Source organism: Syngnathus scovelli, chromosome 18 (genome assembly GCF_024217435.2).
Source record: "Syngnathus scovelli strain Florida chromosome 18, RoL_Ssco_1.2, whole genome shotgun sequence".
Classification (NCBI taxonomy): Eukaryota; Metazoa; Chordata; class Actinopteri; order Syngnathiformes; family Syngnathidae; genus Syngnathus; species Syngnathus scovelli.
This window is the reverse complement of record NC_090864.1, coordinates 6,574,343-6,600,276: the sequence shown is the minus strand read 5'-3', so window position 1 is coordinate 6,600,276 and position 25,934 is coordinate 6,574,343. Positions and strand designations below refer to the sequence as shown.

General features: G+C 47.4%; 6 protein-coding genes across 9 annotated transcripts; 4 read left to right on the top strand and 2 right to left on the bottom strand.

Moving 5' to 3' along the window:
- Positions 1 to 31: 31 nt before the first annotated feature.
- On the top strand, positions 32 to 1,082 carry lsm5 (LSM5 homolog, U6 small nuclear RNA and mRNA degradation associated). The gene is made up of 5 exons (XM_049750028.2): positions 32 to 227; positions 454 to 549; positions 625 to 652; positions 733 to 805; positions 889 to 1,082. The coding sequence occupies exons 1-5, from the start codon at positions 182 to 184 to the stop codon at positions 919 to 921; spliced, it is 276 nt and encodes a 91-aa protein (XP_049605985.1). The 5' UTR covers positions 32 to 181; the 3' UTR covers positions 922 to 1,082.
- Positions 1,081 to 3,061, bottom strand: psme2 (proteasome activator subunit 2). Its single transcript, XM_049750026.2, has 11 exons — positions 2,854 to 3,061; positions 2,602 to 2,634; positions 2,418 to 2,480; positions 2,220 to 2,297; positions 2,108 to 2,144; positions 1,924 to 2,021; positions 1,796 to 1,864; positions 1,615 to 1,682; positions 1,485 to 1,539; positions 1,327 to 1,413; positions 1,081 to 1,263 (listed from the first exon to the last, which is right to left on the bottom strand). The coding sequence occupies exons 1-11, from the start codon at positions 2,899 to 2,901 to the stop codon at positions 1,183 to 1,185; spliced, it is 717 nt and encodes a 238-aa protein (XP_049605983.1). The 5' UTR covers positions 2,902 to 3,061; the 3' UTR covers positions 1,081 to 1,182.
- Positions 3,062 to 3,212: 151 nt separating this feature from the next.
- Positions 3,213 to 10,506, top strand: LOC125986342 (E3 ubiquitin-protein ligase RNF31). 3 transcript variants are annotated; one of them, XM_049750016.1, is made up of 24 exons: positions 3,213 to 3,349; positions 3,831 to 4,028; positions 4,118 to 4,264; positions 4,334 to 4,489; positions 4,550 to 4,609; positions 4,669 to 4,813; positions 5,003 to 5,152; positions 5,238 to 5,388; positions 5,453 to 5,556; positions 5,663 to 5,811; positions 5,927 to 6,157; positions 6,371 to 6,643; positions 7,257 to 7,442; positions 7,503 to 7,709; positions 7,806 to 7,979; positions 8,046 to 8,144; positions 8,332 to 8,421; positions 8,490 to 8,604; positions 8,677 to 8,789; positions 8,904 to 9,017; positions 9,094 to 9,142; positions 9,252 to 9,348; positions 9,602 to 9,767; positions 9,916 to 10,506. In XM_049750016.1, the coding sequence occupies exons 1-24, from the start codon at positions 3,317 to 3,319 to the stop codon at positions 9,982 to 9,984; spliced, it is 3,276 nt and encodes a 1,091-aa protein (XP_049605973.1). In that variant the 5' UTR covers positions 3,213 to 3,316; the 3' UTR covers positions 9,985 to 10,506. The 3 variants fall into 3 exon arrangements, with proteins under 3 accessions (XP_049605973.1, XP_049605975.1, XP_049605974.1); XM_049750018.1 differs by having other exon boundaries at positions 9,586 to 9,767; XM_049750017.1 differs by having other exon boundaries at positions 3,315 to 3,349; positions 3,820 to 4,028.
- Positions 10,507 to 10,679: 173 nt separating this feature from the next.
- On the top strand, positions 10,680 to 13,645 carry irf9 (interferon regulatory factor 9). Of its 2 annotated transcripts, XM_049750022.2 has the most exons (10): positions 10,680 to 10,825; positions 11,116 to 11,201; positions 11,439 to 11,561; positions 11,635 to 11,806; positions 11,881 to 12,032; positions 12,166 to 12,226; positions 12,300 to 12,359; positions 12,429 to 12,812; positions 13,110 to 13,225; positions 13,293 to 13,645. In XM_049750022.2, the coding sequence occupies exons 1-10, from the start codon at positions 10,741 to 10,743 to the stop codon at positions 13,434 to 13,436; spliced, it is 1,383 nt and encodes a 460-aa protein (XP_049605979.1). In that variant the 5' UTR covers positions 10,680 to 10,740; the 3' UTR covers positions 13,437 to 13,645. The 2 variants fall into 2 exon arrangements, with proteins under 2 accessions (XP_049605979.1, XP_049605980.1); XM_049750023.2 differs by lacking the exon at positions 11,116 to 11,201 and having other exon boundaries at positions 10,711 to 10,825.
- Positions 13,646 to 14,146: 501 nt separating this feature from the next.
- emc9 (ER membrane protein complex subunit 9) lies at positions 14,147 to 15,679 on the bottom strand. Its single transcript, XM_049750027.2, has 5 exons — positions 15,186 to 15,679; positions 15,048 to 15,124; positions 14,918 to 14,987; positions 14,746 to 14,840; positions 14,147 to 14,628 (listed from the first exon to the last, which is right to left on the bottom strand). The coding sequence occupies exons 1-5, from the start codon at positions 15,378 to 15,380 to the stop codon at positions 14,448 to 14,450; spliced, it is 618 nt and encodes a 205-aa protein (XP_049605984.1). The 5' UTR covers positions 15,381 to 15,679; the 3' UTR covers positions 14,147 to 14,447.
- A 363-nt stretch (positions 15,680 to 16,042) lies between these two features.
- On the top strand, positions 16,043 to 20,076 carry LOC125986347 (neutral cholesterol ester hydrolase 1). The gene is made up of 5 exons (XM_049750024.2): positions 16,043 to 16,737; positions 17,058 to 17,280; positions 17,866 to 17,935; positions 18,323 to 18,494; positions 18,607 to 20,076. The coding sequence occupies exons 1-5, from the start codon at positions 16,603 to 16,605 to the stop codon at positions 19,225 to 19,227; spliced, it is 1,221 nt and encodes a 406-aa protein (XP_049605981.1). The 5' UTR covers positions 16,043 to 16,602; the 3' UTR covers positions 19,228 to 20,076.
- The last annotated feature ends 5,858 nt before the right edge of the window (positions 20,077 to 25,934 follow it).

Here is a 25,934-nt window from a genome sequence, read left to right as displayed (position 1 = left end):
ATTGAAGTTTTTTCCGTTTTCTTGCTTTTGTTTAACGTAAATTGAACTAAACACAGACATCATTTTAAATTCATATTGACATCCGAAAAAGAGCATACTTGACGGCGGCCGGGCTCGATTGCTAAGGTCTAGTTTGCGGCTATCATAATCAATTGTTTCTGGCTGGGTGCTTTCATCAAACATGGCGGCAACTCAAGCGACGAATCCTTCCCAGTTGCTCCCGTTGGGTTTGTACATTTTAAGGATTATTTTTAAAATATGCTCAAACTTTATATACCGGGCAAATGAACCTGAATGCTGTAAAAATTATCGAACACAATGTAGTAAGCTTTTACTGATTTGGAAAGCGTTTTCCCTCCTACACGTGCGAGTATCATTTTATTTATGAGCTTTTATTTTAATGTCTTGTTACCCAGGTCTGCTGAATTATGAAGTATGTTTATGATCTTTCAGAGCTTGTGGACAAGTGCATTGGTTCTCGAATCCACATTGTCATGAAGACGGACAAAGAAATCGTCGGGACTCTGCTGGGCTTCGACGACTTTGTCAGTATCCTAAAAAGCAAACTTGTGTATGTTTATTGTGTTGGTTTCCTGGTTGATTGCTTAACTTGTTTTGCTTAAGACATGGTCCTCGAGGATGTGACTGAATTGTAAGTTGTCATTCTTTTCTCCTTTAAGTCTTATGTTGGACTTTAGTTCGTTAATGGTACATTTTCACGTTGTGGTTTAGTGAATTAACGCCAGAGGGTCGCAGGATTACCAAGTTGGACCAGATCCTACTCAATGGCAACAATATCACCATGGTAACTTACTTCCCGGCATGACAAATAAGTTTTTCGTTGATATAAAGGCTGGAACTAAACATTTTTTAATGTTTCCTGTACAGCTCATCCCAGGCGGGGAGGGGCCAGATGTTTAAGAACAGCATTTGTTGGAGTTGTGTTTTATTTCTAAGTTTGTTTTTGTTGTTTCTTCTTGTTTTACCTGTTTTTTTTTTTTTTAGGTAGAAAGGCATTTTTGTAAAAAAAGTTTTGGTTTGGCAATTAATAAAAACTGTGTCATGAAGCACACACAAACACACGGGGCAGTGTTTTATTGAGTATGACCGCATTTAGGACAGTTTAGCTGTGATCAGGATTTTTAAAAAAAAGAGAAGGAAACCAGGCATGGTTTGCCTGTTTCAGTACATGGATGGCTTCTCCTCGCCTTTGGGATTGGTCACCTTCTCCATGTTCTTGTTGATCATGTCATAAAGTTCCATCTGAAGAAAAAGAAAGCGGTGAGAAAATCACCATTTGCAGAAGGACTTATTTGTTGGACTCACGTAAAAGCTGCGCATGTCCAAGATGATCATTCGAATGTCGGAAAAGATGGCCACGTCCTTCTCATGGACCAGCATGCGGTAGTCCATCTTGGAAAGAAAACAAAGATAAGTCCAGCTCTGCAAAAACAAACACTCGTGGAGTTTTACCAAGGACTCACCACGTGAGTATCTTTGGAAGCTTTGGCCACGGAGTCTCCCCTCTCCAGCAAGTACCTAAACAAAATCACAAAGCGGCCATCACAAAAAGCAAGCGGGCACATTTTCACATGTCCAAATCTCGCCACGGACTTGTTGATGCTCGTCTGGAAGCCGTCCACTTTTGTCTTTACCGCAGCGATTCTCTCCAAGATTTTCTCCTGTGAGCCAACAAAATGAGAAATACTGAAAACATGGGGCAACTATTAAAATAATCCCTACTGTGACATCACAGGAGGCTGTCGGGTTCAAATCTGAACAAGCTAAAATGTACCTGAATGGCGACGCCAAAATCGTTTCCATCTTCAATTTTGGGGATGAGATGTTGAATCCAGCATGTGACCTGCACACATCACATTTGACTCAACTTCTAAGCAGATGTGTCGCCGGCCGCTAACTCACAGTGACGATGGTCTCTCGCAGGCCGACGATCTCGGGTTTCAACTTGCCCACCAGTGCCAAGATCATCTCGTGGGACTTGATGAAGCCACATTTGGGCTCTGCGGGAGGGAGCAAGCAGAAAGCTCAAGAGCCATGACATCACAAACAAATCCCCGCCCGACGGAAAACGTAAAGAACACTCGACTTTTCTTCTTCTCTTTGTCTTCATTGGTCTCCATGTCCTGTCATGACATAATAGGAACAATTAACTTTTATTGTCACGCTGCAAAAATGACAGAAGTAGAGTTGTCCCAAACCTCATCGGGAGCGGGTGGGTCAGGGATGGGGATGTCCAGTGGAGCTTTGAGCGTTGACATGTCTGTCACGCTGACATCCTGACAAGAAAGATGTCATCAATTGACTGCTTTGATAGAATACATGTGACTTTTTAGTATTGCTTTGAGGATGGTGTGCGCCGTGCAACATTAAAAATTTGTTTTCTTGAGGATTCTGACCTGAAGAAGGGCATCCATCTGGAGGATTTTGGAGGGAATAACAGTGGAGAAAAGACTGTTGGCCTGGAAGGGATTAAAAAGTCATGTTTCACCTCATCCAGTAAGACGTGGCATAAAAATATACATTGTCTTTTTTTCATATTTGTAAATAAAAGGACCGATTTAGCACATTGCGAGCACACACCTCCTGAAACAAAGCCCGGTGAAAGGTTTCCACCTACAAGAAATGACCAAAGATAAAGATACATAAAAACAGATGAGAAGAACCGCTGACTCACTTTTCATTTTACTTTCGTTTTGCGTCAAGCTTCCATTTCCAGTAAAACAGAATACGTTTTTTAGGACGCGTTAGTGAAGCTAACAGTTTAGAAACTTTATGCAGGCGAATTTATTGACATTTTCTTTGGTTAAAGAAAAGAAAAAAACTGAATCTTACCCTTGTTGCATTTTCGCTGCTTATCGTCAAAGCGGAACTTTTAGGCATAGCAGCCAAGGAACTTTTTTTTTTGTCGACAAAGAAAAACAAAAAGGTGAAAGTCAAGGAGAAGTGCAGCGGCAGGACGGAAAATACTTTAATTGTATTTTATTTCCTCATACGCTTGAATTTACTTTCGATTTGAAGGACCGCCTACCCGTTGCGCCTGACTGATAAAAAAAATTCCGCTTGCACCTTCACTGTAAAAGTAATATTTATTGTTCAATAAAATAAACCCGGTAACATTGATGTATTTTTTAAAAATCTAGTTTATATTTAAATTTTCTCCATTTTGCCAGCAAATGTTACGGTGAAAAACCCAAATCACACCGGAAGTACTCTCAGAAGCGTTTTCAAATTACTTTTACTGTGAAAGAAAGCACAGCGGACCAGAAGTACAGGAGGCAGCAAAACCTCCTCCTTCATGCTGCATTCAAGTCCACTCGCCCGAGTTAAGGTAAAATAAACGTCGCAGTTATTCGTAAATTATTCTCAAATGGTGTCTTTCGAGTACTCGGGGGTTAAATTTAAAAATTTAAAGTCAAGTTAAACTTGGCTTGTGTGTACGCGGTGACTCTTCTTGTCTCACTAAAGCAAAGTTTGAACAAATGGAATGTCGACGTTTGGCTCTTATGTAGCTTCAGTTCAAGTTGTCAACTCGATCAATATTTATTGAAAGTACGGTTTATGTGTGTGTTTATTTATTGACTTGTTGTTGACAACATTTGTAGCTGGAATGTTGCTCTGGTTCGGGACTTCCCCATGACAGGAGCCTGCCAGCCTCAGTGAAACGAGGAAAGACAGTTTTAGCTCAGACATTGACAGACGAAACTTACAGGAAAACTACTACGACTTTATGTGACTGAATTGAAGTTCTGGTGTTCTTGTACATTGTTGTTGATACAGAAGTTTGCAAACTATCTAAAGTGTCTTTCCAGATTGGTCGCGGTGATCAGCAGCAGATGGAGGAGGCGAGGAGGAGTGCCCAGGCCCTCCTTACCTCAGGGCAAAGCCAGAGCGTAAAGACCGAGGTCCAGTTGATGGCCAACTTCCCGCTGCCGCTGTCCCAAAAGTACCCTCACCTCCAGGTGGAGACCATGCTGAAGGAAAATGTGTCTGGCAGCAACAGAGCTCAGGTCAACACTTCTAATTTTGACAATTTTTCTGGTTAATCTTTGCAAATTTCACTCGGATTTCATCCAACATGGTGTGCTCTTCCTCTCAGGTGTTGGAGTCACTGAATAATTTGGTGAAGGCCTTGAACATCCTTGAGAAATATGGCTGCAATCTGACCAGCATCATCAGGCCTAAGTTCTGGCGCATAGTTAAGTACAACAACCCGGTCTTCAGATCCACTGTGGACGCCATCCAGGTGAGTACCGCTTAGGGTGACCCGTTCTTGATCAAATCGGCGCCTAACCACTGAGTTGCCATTCCTCAGGGCGGCCGAGCGGTGCTTCACCTTTACGGCTACACCAAACAGCAGTTGGACGGGCTCAGCTTTCCTGATGACGTCACCGAGCCTGACAGTGAAACTGTCGCCATGGTGACGCTGGAAGTCATGGTCTTGCGTTCGGAGCTGGCCATGCTCATCAAGGTTTGACTCTTCCGAAAGGAGTCTTTGCTGATTCACGACGACTCATTTCCTCATTTGTAGGGCACGCATCCTCATCAGGAAGTCTTCAAAGACCTTGTCCCGGGGTTGGACGTCCACCAGGTCAGTGTACTATTTGGAAAAGGCAAGGTGAAGAAGTACTGATTTATTTTTTCTGCCAGGATGCGCTGGTGACTGACGCCACCGTGATACCGCCGCCAAAGGACAAGTCAGCACACAAGCCGCCGCCTCCCCCTGTGGCGCCCAAGCCCAGACTAGACAGAGTCGGCGGACAAGCTCCGAAAGCGCCACCGCAATCATCATCATGTCAGTTGCCACCACAAACTTTCACTTTGAGCTCAGTGTGACCATTGATGGAGTTTATCGATTAAGAGGGGCTTGAGATATACTGTATAGTGGTGGTCATGTTATGCGGGCTCCCTCTAGTGGCATATGGGTGAACCACTGCTAAAGTCCAGTTGGTATTTAACTTGAGCTTAGAAATTGTGTACGCAGCGGGCCAGTGCAATCTGTGCGGCGGGTCCGCAACACTACTCTGCCCGTCGTGTAATGGCCAGTCCTTTTGCGACGCGTGCGACGACCTCTTCCATCGCCACCCTGCCAGGACCGATCACAAGCGAGACCGAGTACTGAAAGCCACGCAGGGTAGGTTGCGCCAGCGGGGCCCCCGTCGTCCTCACCATCGTCTCTTCACATTTTTCTCTCCCCGGACGTTTTGTCACGTGCAAAGGGATGTGTTCCATCTGTGGCCTGTCGCCCGCCCACGCTCGGTGTGCCCCGTGCGTGCAGATGTTGTGCCGCAAGTGCGATGAACTCTTCCACTCGCACCCCGAGCGCAAAGGACACAGCAGGACAGTGCTGGCGCCCACCAAGAGCAACGGGTATGCCTCGAGATCGATTCCTTAGGGATTATTCCCGGTCTTGAATGTCATTTTTTGCTTCCAGCGCTCCTCGGCCCACGTGGACGTGCATTCACTGCGCCGCCGTCAACAAGCCGCACGACTCGCTCTGCGCTACTTGCAAACGCGGCTCCACGCCCACCAACGCAGGTCAGACGCTCGGAATAGTGAAGTGTTTGAAATAAGCAGTAGAAACATTTTGTCATAAAATGACTTCGGTGCAAAAACAATGATCGTCTGAACGGTGTGTTGCCAGAGTGGCAGTGCAAGAGCTGCACGGTCATCAATCCAGGCAGCAGCATCCTGTGTGAGGTCTGCGAGCGCCCCCGTCTGGCCCCTCGCCCATCGATCACCCCGGTGCTTTCCAGCCCGGCTTCGAGTTCTGGTTCGAACGCCGGAGAACAGGTTGGTAGTCACAGTTTTGAAAAAAAGGGTTGAGTTTGTCGTCAAGAATGTCCTCTGCTGCCAAATGTTCCTTTGTAAGATGTGAACTCCCGCTAAATCGTTTTCTCTTCCTCAGTCTCATTGGATGTGTCAGTCGTGCACCTACGCCAACGCCGCGTCCGCAGAGGCGTGTGAGGTGTGCGGCTCTCCAGGTAAAGCGTTGGACGGAGTTCCGCGTCCTCCCAAGGCCTCGGGCGACATCGGCCGTAAAAGCGCGCCGCCGCAGCCCAAGCCGAGAGCCAGCTTGGACGCCAAAAGGCAGGAACGCATGAAGGAAGACGGGCTGCTCCTCATACGCCAGATCAAAGTAGGAATTGTTCTCTCACGCTAGCCAGCGCTTGCTTGGCACACAGACTTGAATGAATTGCTTTAATATTTGCAACAGGGTATGTGCAGTCATTGCTGATTGTTGCCACATGAAGGCGCCAAAGTAACATTTTTCATAATTGTGTTGATTCTGAGGCAAAACTTTGGCTAGAACGCCACTCTCATTGAACATTGCCCGCTGTGTTTCCCGCAGGAAGCCGAGAAGCGCGGCATCAGCCCCGAGGAAGTGTACGCCGCGCTGCGCTCGTGCGGCGCCGGCGTCAGAGACCTCTGCGATTGGCAGACGTCGGAACTGCCGCACCTGCTGGACGAGATCTGCGCCATGGCCGCCTCGGTGCACACGGGCGTCTCGACCGCAGGCGAAGGCATCAAGCTGTCCAGGGCCGAGGCCAAGCTGGCCTGGCTGACCGCGGGCGGCGACGCCGAGCGAGCCGCCACGCAGCTGCTCAGGGACCGACAAATGAAGGTGCGACCGTCGCTTCACCTACTCGTGGATTGAAACACCTTAAAGTTTTGACTCCAAGCACCACCTCAAATAATCCTCTCCTTCAAGTAGCAATGTGATTTGTGTGACTTGAAGCCTCCAACCTCCAAGCACTCTTGTGGGAGGACAGTATGGCTCTAAATTCTTTCGAATGACCTCCAGCTCGCTGCCACAGAAGAGCCCATCCCCTGCAATACTTAGCTACAAATGTATCTTGGCCCGAATTTGCCATCAGATAACGTCAAATAAATCAACAGTTTTACTGAGGCGTGAGGCTGCAAGGGAGGATTCCCATGTTTAAATCTGTCAAAGTTGTACAGTTTGTGCTTCAAGCGAGCTAGCACATCAATTATTTGAAGCAAGGTCATGCAGATGACTCACATGCTTTGGTCAACACTAAAGAAATACACACAAAAACAGGGTTGCAAAATCTAAATTCCACAGCCACCCGCAGTAGGTGAAAGTTCATCAACTGGTGCAACTAGATCAAAACTCTGGAAATATTTTGACGTTTTTGCGGGTGGACCGCACTTTCACTTCATCGAAGCGATTTGAGTCCAGGTCCGAAAACGCTGGTATTGTCGTGTGTGCGCAGATGAATGAGCTGAACTCTCTGGGCTTTCGAGACGCCCGTCGGTGCGAGGAGGCCCTGCGGCAAAGCGGCGGCGAGGTGAAGGGAGCCCTGTCGGTGCTGCAGCGCCCCCTACTGGACGCCTTCCACAAGCGCATCTGGAGCGAGCAGCCCGAGCCGTCTGTGGACCCCAACCACCCCGACAAAGAGGTGCAGACCGCCAAAATAAAGGCCCGAATGCATCTGAGCTAATGTCGACGCTCCTCGCAGCGGATGTGCCGTCGTCTGCTGGCGCTGTACGAGCTGCCCAGCTGGGGGCGCTGCGAGCTGACACTGTCGCTGCTGCGGGAGCCGGACGTGGCCTACTCGCTGGAGGACGTGGTGCAAGCCGTCAGGGAGTCGCACGACCGCGACTTCATCAGGCGCGTCCTCAACAACGAGTGTCCCTGCTGCCTGAGCATCTTCCCTCGAAGCAAGGTCAGCAAAAAAAAAAAAATTCTAACAACTGCAAACACCATTTGAATGTTTTCCCCATGTAGCAGTTTGTCAAACGAGTTCTTTGCACCCCCACAGATGCAGTCTCTGACGTCATGTCAGTGCTCGGTGTGTCTGGAGTGTTTCACCCAGCACTTCACCATCATGGTGCGTGACAGGCACATCTGGGACATGGTTTGTCCCATCTGTCGCGGGCCCGACATCACCGATCCCGAGGAGCATGACAGCTACTTCTCCACGCTGGACATCCAGGTACGAGCCGCGGACAGGTTGCGAGGGGAGGGGCTGCCATGACCTCACCGGATTTGCGCTTTGCAGTTGCGGGAATGTTTGGAGCCTGACGTCTACGACCTCTTCCACAAGAAGCTCACCGAGCACGTGCTCAGGAAGGACCCCAAGTTTTTGTGGTGCAGCCATGTGAGTGTGCATGCTTATGGTCTTCACATTTTAAGACTGGATAGTGGTCTCGCTTTTGTACCCGGTTGTTTCCAGTCCTGCCGACCCCGCCTATTGTATCTTGCGTATCACTTCTTCTGCGTCGTCTCATGAAAAGCTCAAATGAAGCGCTCATTTTTACATATATCCCTTGTTTTTTGTCACGCAGTGCGTGTCGGGCTTCATTAACGAAGGCGACCAGCTGAAGGTGACGTGTCTGTCCTGCTGCAACAGCTTCTGCGCTAAGTGCAAGAAAGCGGTGAGTGCCGACCCGCGCCCGGAGGTCCGATACGCCGACGGCTTGATTGCATCTGACCGCCTTGACAGTGGGAGCCTCAGCACCAGGATCTGACCTGCGAGCAGTTCCAGCAGTGGAAGCGGGACAACGACCCCGAGTACCAGAGGCTGGGTCTAGCCGGCTACCTGAGGGACAACGGCATAAGTGAGTGACGGCCTGCTGTTCTCACTCACTCGCTGAAGGTTGCAAAAGTGAGCGTGGTCTTGGTTTTTGCAGCCTGCCCCCACTGCCGCTTCCAGTACGCGCTAACCAAAGGCGGCTGCATGCACTTCAGCTGCTCCCAGTGCAGGTACCAGTTCTGCAGCGGATGCAACAACCCATACTACACGGTGGGTACGCCGCTGCTTCGTTTTTTTTTTTTAGGTGGACACGGATGGCATGCTTTTCTTAGTGTCTCTTCTCCTGCTTGAGGATAGCGCGAGAGTCCTTTTTTTCTGTTGCAGACGGGCTGCAGGATGGAGCAGTGCCCTTTCACGAGCCTCCACGCTCATCATCCTCGCGACTGCCTCTTCTACCTGCGGGACTGGGAGGCCACGCAGTTGCAGGCGTTGCTGCAGGTGCGAGCGACCGCGCCGCACATTTCCGCAGCTTCCGTAGCTTTGCTCACGTGTCCCATCTGCTCCCGTTTGTCAGAGGAGCGGCGTGGACTTCAACACGGAACGTTCGGATGAACCGCAAGCAGGTGAGAGTGACCGAGAAGCAATTGTTTGTAAAGAACACAGGGGTCCGGATTAGGCCCACTGCATTTCTGCCCTATAAAGTGTTTGAGTGCGCTCTCCTGCATCACGCAGACACATGCGGCGTAATGGAGCAAAAGGACGAAGGCGGTCAGACTGTGGACTCGCCGTGTGGCGCCCAGACTCAGCCGGGCCAGGCCGGACTCTGCGAGTGAGTGCGACTCATCATTTATCTCCGTGTGAACTCCACAAATTGGGATGTAACATTGTAAATATTTAGCAGGTTTAACATTTACGATTACGATTAAAGAGGTCAAATGACTTCAAAACGCAACACCCCATCCACACTGCAGAATAAAAGTTCAGGGTAATTATTACAGACTTTAAAAATCAAAAGTGACCCAAGGAAGAAGACTAAATTAAGAAAAATTCCTGACAGACAATGCAGCCTTTGTTTTGTTCAGGAAACACTACAGGGAGTACCTGGTCAGTCTGATCAACGCTCACTCGCTGGACCCCGCCCCTCTGTACGACGCCCACGACCTGATCCGAGCCTGCGAACGCTACCGTGTGGACACGCAGAGGGCCGACAACGAGGATGACAACGCCTACTACGCTCGAATGCGCAAGGTGAAATTGAATTCCAATGCGTTCAACGGCTAAGTTAGTTGACTCCTTAACTTTTCTCCCACTACTTGTGCGCATTTAATGTTCTTTTGGGAAAAAGCGCGCACAGGTTGCCAACACCAGTTTGTTTGACTTTGATGCTTTCCTTTAGAAACTGATGGAGGTTCCTCTTGGTGAAAAGGTTCCCAGGAACACAACTCACCAGCATCACAGAAGCTGAGCCGCCAGCTTCCGTCCGCCGTACACGCTTTACGATGTAGAATGAGCTGCATAGCAGCAGTCCAAAAGTGAACAAAATAAAAAGAGAGCAAAACTGATTGTCTATCCCATGGATGTCAAACTCAAGGCCCGGGGGCCAGATCCGGCCCGTCGTGTCATTTTATATGGCCCGCGAAAGCAAGTCATCTAAAATCCGTACCAAAATTTGTAATTTGCAATCAAAAATGAATTTTGCAAGATTTTTTTTATCTTTTTACAGTAATTGAAGATTGATAGATATTGAAAATATTTATGATTTCAAAACTAGTAATCCATAATCTATCCATTTGTTGTGTACGTACTAATATGAGAGGATTAAACATTTAATTAATGTCACTGTCATAACACCCCTCTGAGGGAAGTGGCCCACTATAAAAATGAGTTTGACACCCATGTTCTATGCTGTTCCTCATTACGTACTTGAATGTGCCAAGATGATAAATTTTGTGCTTTATTGATGATCAATAAATATGTACTCTTCAAACACCGGCTCACGGTATGTGACATTTTACAAACCCAATAACATAATCGCCGTCATCATTTTTGATTTTTGGAAAACAAGACAAACACGTACCGTCTCCTCGACAAAAAGAACATCTGCGTGCATTTGTGCTTTTTTGTCTCCCCCTGGTGGCCAGCGCATGGTAGGCTTCCAAGAAGTCACGTGGTTTCAGCGAAACGCCTCCTGCGCTTCTGCGCGTTCGCATGCATCCAGTTTATGCAATACACAATAAGTGCGCGGCCCACAGGAGCGCGCACACTAAACTCGAAACAAGCAGCAAGCTTCTGCGGGGGCCAGCCAGGTAAACGAAACTTAAATCCACTTCCGAATTATCACCGTTGATTTTTTTCGATGCCCTCTTAGCTTGCTAAATTTTATTGGTCTTGTTTGTGCCACCCATATAGCCGATTGTCGAATTGAGAAGATTTCGATAGTTGGCTGACTAGTAACGAAAGTGTTTTTTTGAGGGTTTCGAACGCGGAAGTGGCGTCCTGCGGTTCGGCTGTTGTTTTTTTTTTTTTTCTACATTCATTTGTTTCTGAGCTAATGGTGCGTTATGCATATTTTGTCTGTATCCCCACCGCCCCTCAGAGTGCCTCGGAGTTGCTTGCGTGGGAGTCATGGCCTCCGCGACGCCGCGACCCACCCGCAAACTGCGCTTGTGGATGGTGAAACAGGTGCGCGCATTCGCGTTAGTCGGCTCGGGGCGGGTGGAGGGCGTGCTGCAGAAACTCTTGAAATCGACTTTAAAGAAAGGAAAAAAGCCCCCACCCCCCACCCTTCTTACAATTTCATTAAAACATCTTTTCACAGTTTTTATACTCAGGCCAAAGCGTCACTTGGTATTAAGGACCTTCCCAAAGACACTATTCAGGGGAGGACCACTTTTGATCAAAAGTGCCATGTGTTGGCAGGTGAGCAGTGGTAAATTTCCGGGTCTGAAATGGGAGGATGAGGCCAAAACCATGTTCCGCATCCCCTGGAAACATGCCGGCAAGCAAGACTTTCGTAAGGATCAGGATGCCGCCATCTTCAAGGTATGTGTTAGCAGAAGTACACAAGGAGAGAGAGAAAAAAAAGCAAGGCGCTACAATGTTGTTTGTGGTTAAGGCATGGGCCGAGTTCAAGGGCAGGCTAAGCGATAACAACCCAGCCAGCTGGAAGACGCGTCTGCGCTGCGCCCTCAAAAAGAGCCCCGAGTTTTGTGAGGTTGTGGAGCGAGCCCAGCTGGACATCTCAGAGCCGTACAAAGTCTACCGACTGGTACCACCCGACGAGCAAGGTGAGAAAGGACCGTCCGCTTGTTTTATGGGAGAGTCGATGTAGGGCACAAATGAGAATTCCACGTCTGTGAAGGAGCACTAATTCCAGAGAGAAAATGTGAGAAAAGCGTCCGCAAATGCAAGCGCAGGAGGAACAGCAACAGCAGCGACGACGTCACGGCCGACGAAGACGTCCCTCACGTCAAGCACATGAAGACGGCGGCGGACGACGGCAAAATTGAGCCAGTGTGTGTCAAATCCATCCACAAATTGAAAGCATTCTCGGCATGCTGCACAAGAAAAGGGAGCCTTGTTCTGTTAGCTCGTTAGCATTCCTAGCACTGCTAGCTCGTGTAACTGTTGTTTCGTGGCAACTCAGATCGCCGAAGACATCGGGCTGCAGCCTGAGCATCTCCTGGACAACCACTCAATGGAAGCCCGTGAGTTTGAGCTCGCACCAGCGCTCGGAAGAACCTTGACTGACGACGTTTTTTTTTTGCGCCTTCTCTGCAGCGCTCAGCGAGATCCAACTGGACGTGAGCATCCAGGAGAGTGTCGCGCCTCCAGAGGAAGGTAAGCGTTGAGCGAGCAAGACGACAAACTGTCAAGAAAATTGCAATAAGTGTACGAATGCTTACGCAGACAAGGACTCGCTGCACGTGGTGGTGCACTACTTGGGCCAGAAAGTGCTGACGCGACTCATCCAGGGGGCCGACGTGCGGGTGCTGTACGTGTCGTCCTCCTCGCCTGCGCCGCCCAGACCGGCCCCCGACGCCTGCTTCCCACGCATCCACCTGCCGGAGCCGCCGCCTTCGGTGTCCGCCGGAAGGGTGGAGCTGCTCTCCCTGCTGCCCTTCATGGAGAAGGGCATATTGCTCACGTCCACCCGCCAGGGCGTCTACGGCCGCCGCTTCTGCCGCGGCCGCGTGTTCTGGACGGGGCCTCACGGCAGCTCGCCCGCCTTATCCAAGATGGAGAGGAACTCAGAGTCCGTCCTGCTCTTCAGCAAAGATGCCTTCAAGCGACGTGAGTGGAAATCTTAACACTTCAAACCAGGGGTGTCAAACTAATTTTTTTCACGGGCCGCATTATAGTCATAGCTTCTTTCAGAGGGTCATTATGACTGTCAAGATATTATTAAAAGTGAAGACAATTTGCAGTTCTAGTAATGACACAAATTTGATGCACAATTTGTCTTCGCGGGCCACATAAAATGATGTGGCGGGTCGTATCTGGCCCCCGGGCCTTGAGTTTGACACCTGTGCTTTAAACAGAAATCTTCAGCTTGCCGCAAAACTCATGACTTTGTGTTCTGCTTTTCAGAACTGGACAACTTTTGTGTCAACGGCGGCGATCCGCCACAATGCAGCTTCACTCTCTGCTTTGGCGAAGAACTCAGCTGCAGTGAAGATCCGTCCGAAAAATTCATCACCGTTCAGGTATTCTGAGGTGGCGCTCCTTTCGACTGATGTGTTACTTCATGTTGTTGTTGGTGCCCGATGTCAGGTGACTTTGCCGTGGGCCGAGCAGCAAGTGCGGAGCGCTTGCTCCCCGCTGGAGGCCTTCGGCGTCCTGGAGTCTCCGCTGGAAGAGATCACACTCAACTTGGTGGCTGAGCAGAGCGACGAGGTGGAGGCGGCGGCACCCTGACGGAACATGGCGCCGGCCTCTTCTCCTAATAGCACCAAAGTCACTTTCTTCGATGGGCGGCCGTCCTTCCATCATGTTTGAACCGCCCGCCTGAAAATCTTGAATGGAGCGACGTGGCACACACTACAAACGCTGCAAGTTCAAGTGGCCAAGTTACATGGAATGTCAAGGTCACATCTTCAATGGAACAGAAAAAAACAAAAAAACAACACTCTGCAGTATGAGAGTTTACATTTTTGGAACACACAAAACAGCAGAGGACCAAAGTACACATAAATATTTACACACTTCAACACTATGCACGTACGCAAGAATATAATAATTAGGATGAATTTAAAACACCGCTGACTGTCCTTTGGATTTGCAAGTGTTCTTTTCAAAATGGTATTTCTGGAGTTAATGTTGCACTCGCGTCAGCATGAATTTGATGTGTCACAATTGTATTTATTTCTATGTCCTAGTGGGCCGCCCGAGAACAAACAAAATTTAAATTTTTTTAGGCGAATGTAAGCCGAGGATAAAAACCACGTAGTAAACCATGCATGCTTGAATTCACAAATTCACTTTAATTTTTGTACTTATAACTTAGTCACTGTTTTTGTGTATGAACTATGTTGATGTGATTTTACTGTCTTTTACACAAAAGTAGTGCTATGCTGCTATCTTCTGGCACCTGAATCAACTTCGTTTTTTTTTAATAAACACCAAAGACGTGTTAACTTATTTTTATTAAACATGCTCATTGAAATGTTAGGGTCCTTTTATGTCACGGTTGAAAGATAAATCCCCGAGGGAAAAATGTGGAGTGGAGTCATCTTGGGATGTGTTTATATGTCCTTGAAATCATTCTAACGCTTAGATGGGGGTCACATCACCCTCGTCATTTTTCACCTTGTGTTAGTAAAACAAAAAGACAAACAGTGAAAAGGCTTCAATGGCAGACGTGCCATCGACCCTCCGTGTTAACAAAAAAAATGGTAATATATTAATCAAAGCACTTCTCCTCCACTTCTAGATGTTTCCATTGGCTGGCGAGGCCAGCTCGGCGATCTTGGCGTTCAGCTTCTGATTGGTCCAGTCTCTGGTGATGTCATCCAGGTGGCTGTCGAAATCCACCAGGAGCGAGTGGTCGCCCGACTCCAACATCTGGCTGGCGATGGCGCGGGTCTCCTCCCACTGCCTCAGCATGATCCTGCATGGGAAGAAGATAAACAAAAAACAGATGAATCATGATTTCATATCACAGATTCAGTTTTAGCATTTCGCTATCTGACTTCCTTTTGGTGATTAAGTAAGATTTACTCCTTACGTGTGCTTGTCTTTCAGCGTCCACCTCGAGTCTCTGCGTTCGTACATGACGATGGGAGGGACACGGTAGTCGGGAGACATTTTGCTCCCGTCCAGCTGAAGGGTGACAAACACAACAGATGAGGACACTTCATTATAGTTTGCAGAGACCAAAAAGTTCTCAAGCAACTGACCATGAGCAGAACGGCGCCGTCGAACTGTTCGGCGATCTTGTCGGCGATCTTCAGGGCTCCTTGCGTTGGACTGTAAAAGGTTGGTTGCTTCCGTCACCAATCTTGCTGTCAGAGCGGTGCCGAGGCTTACCTGCAATCTGACACGCAGGCGTTGGCTTGATAGTATCCCACAATCCTTTGCTGGGTCTGCGAGCACCACACGTCCACCTGCAGCATCACCATTTTTAGCACACTTGAGTACATTAGTCAAAAGGTCAGCCGTTCTTACCTGTGTGAGTGCCAGCTGGGTGACGGGCGCAAGGGACAGGTGCGAATGCAGCAGCGGAACGCAGTCAGTCACGCAGACAGCGCCCCCTGCCGAGCTGGAAGACAACAGCACCCCGTTGACGCTGCAACGGGGGAAGAGGCAGGCGTGCAGGTACATCTTGACGTACGCCCGGCATGACAGCTCCACTTCGCCCATGACGACGACGCCGGCTTTCGAGGATACAACTAATCGCGAGCGAGCGACCAAAAGAATAAAAGTAGCGGTGGAGGATGTATTAAAATTTGCATTTACGCTAAACACAAGCACAAAATTTATGAGTCCGTTTAGTGCGCTATAGATAAAAAAATAAAAAATCGTAAGCTGTTGACTAAATAGTTCAACTTGTTACCAATATGCAACTATCCATTGAACAAGATAACGAGCCTTGTTGACAGCTACTCCATCCCGGGCGAAGGGTCTACTATTGCTAATGCTAAAGGGCTTCAATCATTGGCCAGCATAGTGATGTTCTCTTTACCGATTGGAGGAAACGATTACAAATCATTTTTCGTTCTTCTGCGTCGTCACGTTCTGATCTTTCGCACATCATTGGTTAGCATTGTGTGACGTTTTACCACCTGATTGGAGGGAGTCCTTGTCAATCATTTGTCTTCTGTTGGCTCGTCTTCTGAAAACATTTTTTTTTCGTTGAAATATTACAATGTTGTAATAAGTATTCGTTAGTTTTGATACCACCGAGTGGCTCATATAAATGATTTATTTATCTGTTTGTCTATCGCAATGATTGGCCAACATTATGACGTTCCTTTTCATGATTGGGGAAAAATATTTGTCAAATATTTTCCCTTTATTCATTTTCCACTCCTCTTAGCGTTCAAAAAGCTTTTTAGCGAGGTAGAATAACATAAATCAAACTATAATGTGTTTCTAAAAGAAAATAGTTAACACAACCCTCGGCTGTACAGCTAATTTAATCTTTACTTCTTGGTAGGGTCACCAGGTGGCAGTGTTAGTGTGGCTTTGACAAGTGAGCGTTTCTTCCGGTGTTTATTTTCTTAAATGTTAACATCATACTTGAGTTTTACCTTGTGCGATGTTTATTCAACGTTTTAACAACATATTGATGTTTTCCATATTATCCCGGTGAGGACTACATTTCCCGGTTTGCGCGTCGTTACGCAAGGCCTACACTTTTTCCGTAGACACGTTTTCAAAATAAGATCTTGCGCGCAACAATTCATTGCTCAGGCGATGATATCGAACGTCAAATATTACTTTTATTCTGAAATTGGGGTCTTTGCCCGGCGTTATGTGCTTCCTCCAACCTGAGACCCTGGGAGGGATCTCGAGACCCGGGCGGGGAGGGTGATTGCGAGCGCACCGAGGCCCCGGCCCGGTACACACTGACGGCCAAGCGATGAGGCTGCGTTTCACCGGAGCCGTGCTGCTGGCGGCGGCTGCCTATTACGTGTACCTGCCGCTGCCCGCTGGAGTGAGCGAGCCGTGGAAGCTGATGCTGCTGGACGCCCTCTTCCGGGGCTTCATGCGTGTGGTGAGTCCTGACAAGACAGCTGGACGGGGGGGCTGCGATTGGAGGGCGGGGCTGATTATTATTTAACATGGATGAAGATTAATAAATAGATGCTTATGAAACTCTTGCAGCATCTATTTGTCTTCATTTATTGCTTCTCTTATTACACTTGTGTGTAATTTTGATGCTCAGGGAGATAAACTGCAGCATGTGACCTGTATTTGCGTAAGCCTTGTACAACACGCTGGACTTGTTCTGCTTGAATGCAGTTCCACAATCTCTCACGCCCAATTTCTCTCAATTGCTCCTGGATGACCCCGAGGCATCTGTGCTGTGTGCAGGGCGACGTGGCCCAGGTGCTGGGCGTGTGCCACCAGGTGCACCTGCTCAACTGGTTGGTGTCATGGGCCGAGGAGATTGAGGCTCGTTCAAGCCCCGCCGTGGTCGTCAGCGATGGACAGCTCGGGGGCGTACCCGCTCGCATGTTCCAGGCCACGGGTGGACGCAGCCCCAAAAGGGGGGTCATCTACTTTCACGGCGGAGGTTGGGCGCTGGGAACTGCACGTGAGTGCAAGTCATTACATCGAGCTAGATGTATATGTTAATCAAAAGCTAGACATGGCTAGATAGATATTATCAATTAGGGCACGAGTCCAGGTGGACTGTTATATTTGGGGACGTATTTACCGTGGCCTTGCAGCAGAGGTCGCTGTTGCTCCGGGAAAAAAAATTGATGCTAGACATGGCTAGATAGATATTATCAATTAGGGCACGAGTCCAGGTGGACTGTTATATTTGGGGACGTATTTACCGTGGCCTTGCAGCAGAGGTCGCTGTTGCTCCGGGAAAAAAAATTGATGCGTTGAAATAAAATTTACAAATCAGCATTGGTGACCAGAATTAATTCACAATTGGCCCGGAGAATCAGATTAAAATTCCTCAGTATTTTTCATTTTCTCATCGGTTGGTTAGAGCAAAACATCGTGACAAGCAAAACACTATCTTAATTAGCATATGAAATAATCAGGACATTTGGTGAGAATCGTGTATTTTATTAGCCAGGCATCAAATGCACACCACTAAAAATGACACCCTAGATTTGATAGACATCATGTGACAACCTCTCCTCCTTTTCTTCTTTCTTCACAGGGATGCGATCGTATGATCTCATGTGCCGCCAAATGGCGGAACAGCTGGATGCTGTCGTCATGTCTATCGAGTGAGTAACAAATATTCCCCCCCCAAAAACGATTGGGTTTATGGATAAAAATGAAAAACTGGATTTACAAAAAAAATATAAAGTGAGATGTGTTGTACATAAAAGCAAAATTGTAGCTAAATAAATGTTTCAGAAAAAAGTTCTATTCAATAAAAATATGTTGCACTTAAAAATTTAATTTACCGTATCAGAGTGAAAAGAAATTTAAACCACTGCGGCAATTGTTCAGTGATTATTTCAGTTACCATCAGAGGGCGCCCAAGTACCACACTTTAACAATCACACGTATCAGCATTTGTCCAACTCCATGCAAAGTATTTATCACTGCTTTTTTCCTGTTCATGTCCTTCTTTTTTTTTTTTTTTTTAAACAACAACGTTGCCGTAGCTATCGTCTGGCTCCAGAGGCGGTGTTCCCCGACCAGTACCACGACGCGCTGGTGGCATCGCGGGCCTTCCTGTCCCAGGAGGTCGCCGAGCATTACGGCCTGGACCGGGAACGACTGTGCGTGTCGGGAGACAGCTCGGGAGGGAACTTGGCGGCAGCTGTCGCGCAGGAGGTGAATCACACTTTATCATTTCATTGAAAAAAAGGAAAGAAAAATAGCTGAGGCAGCATCGGTTGAGTGATGAGCATGGCTACCTCGGAGTCTGACGGGTGTGTGTCTACAGCTGGGCGCCGACGTGACCCTGACGGCACGCTTCAAGGCCCAGGCGCTGATTTACCCGGTCCTGCAGGCGCTGGACTTCCACACCGCGTCCTACCAGCAGAACCGGGCGGTGCCCATCCTCTTCCGGCCCGTCATGGCCCGCTTCTGGCTGCTTTACCTCGGCGCCGACCCGTCCCTGAAGCCGGCGCTACTGGCCAACAACCACAGCGCCTTGGACCAGCCGGGGATTAGCCCGGCCGCACGATCCCGACTAGACTGGACCGCTCTGCTGCCGGAGGAGCGCAAGAAAGACTTCCGGCCATTAGTGGTGGAGACAGGCTCGCCGGGGCTGGCAGGCCTGGTGCCGGCGCTGTTGGACGTAAGGGCGGCGCCCCTGCTGGCCGAGCAGGAGGCGCTGGCCAAGACGCCCGAGGCGTACGTGCTGACATGCGAGTTCGACGTGCTGCGGGATGACGGGCTGATGTATGCCGAGAGGCTGCGGCGGGCTGGCGTACGCGTGACCAGCGACCACTATGAAGACGGCTTCCACGGCTGCTTGTCCTTCGCGCACCTGCCTGTCATGTCCATCGTGGGCCGCCGCGCCCTCGACAACTACATACGATGGCTGGACCACAATCTCTGAGGCAAAGCCGGATGCTTTTATTGGACCGATTGAGAAAACAAGTTCCACGGCTTGTATGTTGACATTAGCTAGCAGGCTAGCTAATATGTTTCGGGAATCCTTTCATTTTTGTTAAGGGAAGCCAAAGTCAAAACTGTTCGCTAGAAGAAGATGGTTTGTGCACCCCCACTAGTCTAAACATTGCATTCTGATCAATATTGCAATGGTGGAATTAAGCAGCATAATGCAGATGTATTTATTTATCTCAGGGGACGGCCATTTTGTCACTTGGTGTCGACTGAAAATGACATCACGGTTTGCCAACGAAATAGACATAATAATGAAGAAAGATGGTAAAACTGTCTTAGAGTCACAGATGGCACCTGCTGCCTGCAATCCAAAAAAAGACATAAAAACACAAGCCAAAGAAGAGATTGACGCTTTTTATGGTTTGATTTCATCACTGGAAGCTCGCTGCTTTTCATTCCCGCTTTTGGCCAAGTTGGCCTTTTACTTGGAAAATTTCAGAGCAAACAATGAGCATGGGCGTGGGCCCACACGCACACGTAAAACACGTAAAATAGTCCAAACACACACAAAGCACATTGCTAGAGACGCTCGTCACTCGCAAAGCCGGGCGTGGCGGCTTGTGTGACGAGATGGCGCAGAGCTGGATGAAATGCCGTCATCTGCGCATGCGTCTGCGAGGGAACGGCGAGACCCAGCGCAAGAAGACAACTGGCCTTTGAAGTGTCACTCTTCTTTACATTCAAACTTACCCCATCCCAGCTTCCACTTTGTTCCTCACAGACGTGCTCAATGTGGCTCTTTATGGCCCCACCATGAAATAAATTTAGCTGAACACTGTTACATGCTGTTGCTGTTTACTGAGAAGCAAAACAGGTTTCTTTTGGTGCGGGGTGGGAATTGTAACAAAGGGCCTGTACCAAGCTGCAACAACTTCTAATACTCTTTTCAGTGCAGTCATAATTGGGACTTGAACCTCACTTGACATAAAAGTGCAGTTTTCCAACAAGCATAACTTGTTCAAGGGAAATACAGTGATCCCTTGCTGCTTCACGTTTCGTTTATCGCGGCTTCACTACATTGTGGATTTTTTTTCCAAATTAAAAAGACATTTAAAAGTCAATATAAAACTTCTAAATTGAGGAAACATGTGTCTAACCTTTAGGACAATGTAGTATTGCTCCAAATGTTCGTTTATATTCCTTTAGAAGTCCGTTTTCGCGTGTTAGCACGATCGCGAATTAGCATCTTTTCGCTAACTCGTTAGCCTGCCCAGTACTTCTTGTTGGTGACCGTACTTCGCGGATTTCACTTATCGCGGGTGGTTTTTGGAACCAATTATCCGCGATAAATGGGGGATTGCTGTACAATCTTTTCTTGTAAATTTCTTGTAAATCTTATTTTCTTGAAAAAAATTAGGATCATCTTGGGGAAAACAGTCTTGCTTTATTTTCCATCCATCCATCCATCCATCCATCCATCCATCCATCCATCCATCCATCCATCCATCCATCCATCCATCCATCCATCCATCCATCCATCCATCCATCCAAACTCCACACAGGGGAGGGCCGCAGGTGGAATCGAACCTGCACCCTCTGAACTGTGAGAAAAAAAAAAATTACTCCACACTCCCATCGACTATAGAAGTCAAAGATCAATTTGGAGCGGTCTGCCCGTGAATGAGTTAAAATTAAATCATTTTCTTCACGAGTCGATGATTGCTCAAAGTATTGACACACATAAAAAACGACGTTCCAAAACAAATATGTTTTATTGTTCAACTAAGTTCTTGGAAAACTTTGTAAGATAACATCTTCTTTTCATATTTCCTTAAAACTCTCAATTGTCAATTGTCAGGCCCGATACCGGTTGAATCTTTTGATCCTTTTTTTTATCCTTGTTTTGGTATTTGTCACTTTGGCAGTTGCGAGGCAAACGTTCTCACGCTCAGTCCGCGTCGACACTGGCTGACGCTCACGTCAAAACATCGGCACCCGACGATCTTCGGGTTCCGACACCTCGTGCCGTTGTTTCGTCTGAGCGGAAGTACTTTTTCCCGCCATGTGTGCGACACATGCGCGCTAACGAGCGACACATGTGTCCTTCGTCGCGTGAAGACAAGTCTTCAGCCTTGTGGAGAGTTATTGATTTGTTTTCAACGTGATTCTTGTTTCCCGCGCTGCGGTTTGGCCGCTAGCCCTCGGCGCTAACACTCGCCGAGGGCGGCGACGTGGCGTCACTGCCGCTCGGAAACGATATTTTTTTTTATTCTGTCACCCGGCACAATTAACCCACATGTCAGCGGTGCACTTGCTAGCCTTAGGGTTAGGGTCGCCACCTAATGGGGAAGGGACCACAGCTAGCTAGATGGCTAGCTAGATGGCTAGCTGGCTAGTTAGATAGCTAGGTGGCTAGTTAGGTGGCTAGCTAGCTAGGTAGATGGCTAGCTAGACGGCTAGATGGCTAGCAAGCTAGATAGATAGAGAGAGGGATAGAGAGATAAAGAGATGAATCTTTATTTCGAACATCATTTATTTATTTATTTATTTAGATAGATAGATAGATAGATAGATAGATAGATAGATAGATAGATAGATAGATAGATAGATAGATAGATAGAATCTTTATTTCGAACATGATTTAGATAGATAGATAGATAGATAGATAGATAGATAGATAGATAGATAGATAGATAGATAGATAGATAGATAGATAGATAGATAGATAGATAGATAGATAGATAGATAGATAGACCGAGAGTAAGAGAGATTTCAAACATCATCTTTTGCGAACACAGACATTTTGTGGACATTGTGATTGACATTTTATGGAGCTCCAGGTGGTTCACAATTGAGTTACAACCCACCCCTCTTTTTTCTTCTTCTTGGACATTCTACAATTTGATTTACACCTGACACTTCCTCCGCTGAATTATGTTCGGGTATCGTTCTACAAGAATGTGATACGTGTGTGTGTCGTGGTGGTGGTGGTGGTGGGGGGGGGGTTCTCCCTGTTGGAGCTTGTTCCAAACCTGCAGACCAGCAAAAAGAGCAACAAGACATCCAGCTGCGATTTGACTGTTCTCGCTGATTGAAAACAAACACGACTGCGGCTGCCACACATGTGGGCAGAGGGGTGGGGTGGTCTGGCTCAGGGGGGGGTTCTGTATGTAGCCGCCCCCCCTGCCATTAATCAGAGCCTGGATGATGAAGTTGAAGAAAAACACAGGCGCTGGCGGCAGTGGAAACAAGCTGCCAGAATGCGAAAGGAAAGTTGCGGCTGGGAGCAATTCTCTGGGGAGAATGTTATCGCAACCGCTGAGGGCCACATTGTTCACTCTTCCTGACAGGCCCGACGCGTGGGGGGGTCGGGGTGGGCATCGGGCACCAGGACGGGAGGGGAGTAATTACTGGGCCTCTACTTGGCTATTTCCACACTTTTGGTGGCTGCTGGGCAGAAAACTAGACAAATACTTTACGAAAAATGTGTGATGACGTCACTCTGCCATGACAACAAGTCAAGGAGTGACATTGGGTCATTTTATCGCATCAGCACCTTTAATTGTTCACTCATGTTTGCCTGTGAACTTTACTCCACATTCTTCAAATGAAATTAAACAACTCTGACAAGAAGCACAAAAATGTCAATTCGAGAGGGAAAAATCTAGGTTGAGATAAAGCAAATACAAGCGAGGAAAGAAATGTTTGGAAAGTCCCCAAAAATTTGTGACTGGTCAGCTGTCAGCTTGACGTGCCCGCCTGGCCAACCCCATTGTGTGTGCGCGCGTCCGTGCAAGAGAGCGAGATATTGTCGGGAGGGCGTCGACTTTGGCATGTAGACAAGAAAAGAAAATTTATCAGATGATGTTCACATTTGGATTCTTTCTTTGTTTGTGTAGGCAGTCCAGAACCATGTCCAGCCTGTCAGCACGTCAGCTCGCTCGCTGCATGAGAGGCCCAAATGAACTTGTTGTTTATTACACACTCATTTGGGTCTAATAGTATAACACACAGGTGTCAAAGTCAAGGCCCGGGGGCCAGATACGACCCGACACATCATTTTATGAGGCCCGCGAAGACAAATTGTGTATCAAATTTGTGTGTCATTACTAGAATTGCAAATTGTCTTCACTTTTAATAACATCTTTTTTAAAATATTTGACCAGTTTTTACTCGTCTGATTTGAAAACGAGTTATTTGTCAGTTTGTTTTGTAGCTTTTACTGTATATAATATGAGGTGCTCATACATTTATTTGGGTTGACAGTCATAATGGCCCTCCAGAAGCTATGACTACAATGCAGCCCGTGAAAAAAATGAGTTTGACACCCCTGGTATAGAAGTTGGAAGATTTCTACATCATGCCTTTTGTCACTTATTTGTATCATATCTGGCTTTTTATCTGTTTGAGTCAAATGAACATTCTCTGCTTAACGCCCCCTCCATTTTTTTTTTCAATTATTGGAAATCAATTCAGGCATCAAGGGCTTCAAGACAGATTCTGTCACACGGCATTAAAAAGAACGTGACTGAGTGCTGTTATAGTGAAGGTCTAAATGTGCCTTTCCCGAATGTGTTAGCATTAACATTTAGCTGGCGGGTTTTAAAGGCTATGTGGTTGATTTAAGTGGGGTTTTTTTTATATGTTGGTTTTATGCCAATAAACACCTTGAAGTTTATTTTTTCAAGAATCCTCCACAACTCGCCAAATTGCAGCTTATTACCGATGGACTTGGGTTTACTGCCTGGCATGTGGTAGTACAGTAATCCCTCGTTTATCGCGGATAATTGGTTCCAAAAACCACCCACGATAAGTGAAATCCGCGAAGTACGGTCACCAACAAGAAGTACTGGGCAGGCTAACGAGTTAGCGTAAAGATGCTAATTCGCGATCGTGCCTACACGCGAAAACGGACTTCTAAAGGAATGTAAACGAACAGTTGGAGCAATACTACATTTTCCTAAAGGTTAGACACGTTTCCTCAATTTAGAAGTTTTATTTTGACTTTTAAATGTTTTTTTAATTTGGAAAAAAGATGTAGTGAAGCCGCAATAAACGAAACGCGAAGTAGCGAGGGATCATTGTATATACATGTATGTAGATATACACATATACGTGTATGTAGACATATGTTTGAGATTGGTAACTTGTTGAGCACAAAATTGTAAACATATGCTAACGTATGACTTTTTAACCACTTTAAAAAGGACATTAAAGTCAGTCCAGACGTTTTTTGGTGAGTCAGCAGTGAGTGAGGATGACCTCTGCACACATACACACACACACATACACACACACTTGCCCCCAGCAGGCCTCTTAGGCGTAGCACTGGAGTGTAACTTCAGCGTCGAGTGTCTCCCACGGGCTTGCGGGGTTCGCGATGCAGATTGAGGCCAGATGTTTGTGTTCCTCATGTGGCGAGCAGCCAACCAGCGGCATCCATTTATAGGCCACGAGGTTCCCAACGTGCAACAGGACGCCGCCAGGGAGGCCGGCTGCCAGCGATGGGGTGGTGACCGCGGGGGTCAGCGCTCCGTCGGGTGTCTTCAACTTCTGACGCAGACGCTATAAAGTTGTAAAGTGGACACACACGCGGGCTCAGTGGGAGTTGAACTGGGTTACGCCGACGGGGGGTGGAGGGGTGGGATGTTCACTGTTTGACTTTCAACGTCTTCCCGCATCTCTTAAATTTAACCGTGTCCCTGAACACCTCACAGGAAGTCCATTAATTGCACATGCAAAAGAAAAGGAAACTTTTCCTAAGAGCTAGCATGTTAGCTTTGCGTGTGTGAGTGTGTTTACGGTCTATCTCGAGTGTGTCGGCACAGCAGGCCGATAATGAAAGCAACGTGCTAACAGCAGGCAGTGAACGAAAGACATGTACTTTGGACTTTTCATCTTTTTTTTCTTTTGTTTTGTATTCTTTGTACTTGTGCCCCTGACTGACATATCTTGTTTTATGCAGACGCTGAACATGCAAACAGCAGTTTTTCATGTGCTGCGCCTTAGAGCTTGTTAGCGTGTTAGCATGTGAAAACCAAAACTTGGTATCCATGTCTTGTTTGCTTTACCCTCCTCACAAATTAGGAGCCCAGTACTTGAGATTAACACAACATGGACCCTTTGACCTTTTGAAGATTTTCACACGTCAAAGCATTCCAATGTTTTGCAATTTTTTACCTATTCTCTCCCACAATCTAGCAAGTGACTCAGGTGTTCGTTTTTTTTTTTAATTGATTATTAAGATGATTGAAAGGTAAACGTTGATTGGAAACAAGATGAGAAATGTCATCAATCATCTTTTTAATTTTACACAGTTGCGCTATATTGCGGAACGTTGTGTTACACTGTTGCGTTACCTTGAAGGCAACCCGACGACTCACAATGACGTCACGTCCCCATATGACGTCACAATGTAACAACGGAATCCTTGCATGGTTGTAGCATCGCATCGTAATTTCACATAATGTGACCCTTTGAAAAGAAAAAATAAACAACATTGTAAGGAACCTGATCTGCAATTTTAGTACGAGGAAATACATTTAAAATGAAGTTTAAAAATAGTTTGTATAATGCACAAAGGCAACAAGATCCTCCCCCGGTCGGCGCTCCTCCTTGAGGAGGTTCGGCTGCAGCTGCGGAGCCTCCCCCGTCCCGTCCCGTCCGTCCCGTCCCCCAGTGACCTCCTTCTAGTCTACT

What these genes read in the sequence shown, in the direction of transcription:
- LOC125986342 (XM_049750016.1), top strand. Translation starts at nt 3,317, where the DNA reads ATGCTGCATTCAAGTCCACTCGCCCGAGTTAAG. An exon ending in GTCCACTCGCCCGAGTTAAG is followed by an intron (nt 3,350 to 3,830) that starts GTAAAATAAACG and finishes GTGTCTTTCCAG; the next exon opens with ATTGGTCGCGGTGATCAGCA. An exon ending in GCGCTAAGTGCAAGAAAGCG is followed by an intron (nt 8,422 to 8,489) that starts GTGAGTGCCGAC and finishes CCGCCTTGACAG; the next exon opens with TGGGAGCCTCAGCACCAGGA.
- irf9 (XM_049750022.2), top strand. Translation starts at nt 10,741, where the DNA reads ATGCAATACACAATAAGTGCGCGGCCCACAGGAGCGCGCACACTAAAC. An exon ending in GGTACCACCCGACGAGCAAG is followed by an intron (nt 11,807 to 11,880) that starts GTGAGAAAGGAC and finishes ACGTCTGTGAAG; the next exon opens with GAGCACTAATTCCAGAGAGA. An exon ending in TGTCGCGCCTCCAGAGGAAG is followed by an intron (nt 12,360 to 12,428) that starts GTAAGCGTTGAG and finishes ATGCTTACGCAG; the next exon opens with ACAAGGACTCGCTGCACGTG.
- lsm5 (XM_049750028.2), top strand. Translation starts at nt 182, where the DNA reads ATGGCGGCAACTCAAGCGACGAATCCTTCCCAGTTGCTCCCGTTGG. An exon ending in TTCCCAGTTGCTCCCGTTGG is followed by an intron (nt 228 to 453) that starts GTTTGTACATTT and finishes ATGATCTTTCAG; the next exon opens with AGCTTGTGGACAAGTGCATT. An exon ending in ATGGCAACAATATCACCATG is followed by an intron (nt 806 to 888) that starts GTAACTTACTTC and finishes TTTCCTGTACAG; the next exon opens with CTCATCCCAGGCGGGGAGGG.
- emc9 (XM_049750027.2), bottom strand. Translation starts at nt 15,380, where the DNA reads ATGGGCGAAGTGGAGCTGTCATGCCGGGCGTACGTCAAGATGTACCTG. An exon ending in GCCTGCGTGTCAGATTGCAG is followed by an intron (nt 14,988 to 15,047) that starts GTAAGCCTCGGC and finishes AACCTTTTACAG; the next exon opens with TCCAACGCAAGGAGCCCTGA. An exon ending in ACGCTGAAAGACAAGCACAC is followed by an intron (nt 14,629 to 14,745) that starts GTAAGGAGTAAA and finishes CTTCCCATGCAG; the next exon opens with GATCATGCTGAGGCAGTGGG.
- LOC125986347 (XM_049750024.2), top strand. Translation starts at nt 16,603, where the DNA reads ATGAGGCTGCGTTTCACCGGAGCCGTGCTGCTGGCGGCGGCTGCCTAT. An exon ending in TTGGGCGCTGGGAACTGCAC is followed by an intron (nt 17,281 to 17,865) that starts GTGAGTGCAAGT and finishes CTTTCTTCACAG; the next exon opens with GGATGCGATCGTATGATCTC. An exon ending in GCTGTCGTCATGTCTATCGA is followed by an intron (nt 17,936 to 18,322) that starts GTGAGTAACAAA and finishes ACGTTGCCGTAG; the next exon opens with CTATCGTCTGGCTCCAGAGG.
- psme2 (XM_049750026.2), bottom strand. Translation starts at nt 2,901, where the DNA reads ATGCCTAAAAGTTCCGCTTTGACGATAAGCAGCGAAAATGCAACAAGG. An exon ending in ATTTTGGCGTCGCCATTCAG is followed by an intron (nt 1,683 to 1,795) that starts GTACATTTTAGC and finishes GTTGGCTCACAG; the next exon opens with GAGAAAATCTTGGAGAGAAT. An exon ending in TGGACATGCGCAGCTTTTAC is followed by an intron (nt 1,264 to 1,326) that starts GTGAGTCCAACA and finishes CTTTTTCTTCAG; the next exon opens with ATGGAACTTTATGACATGAT.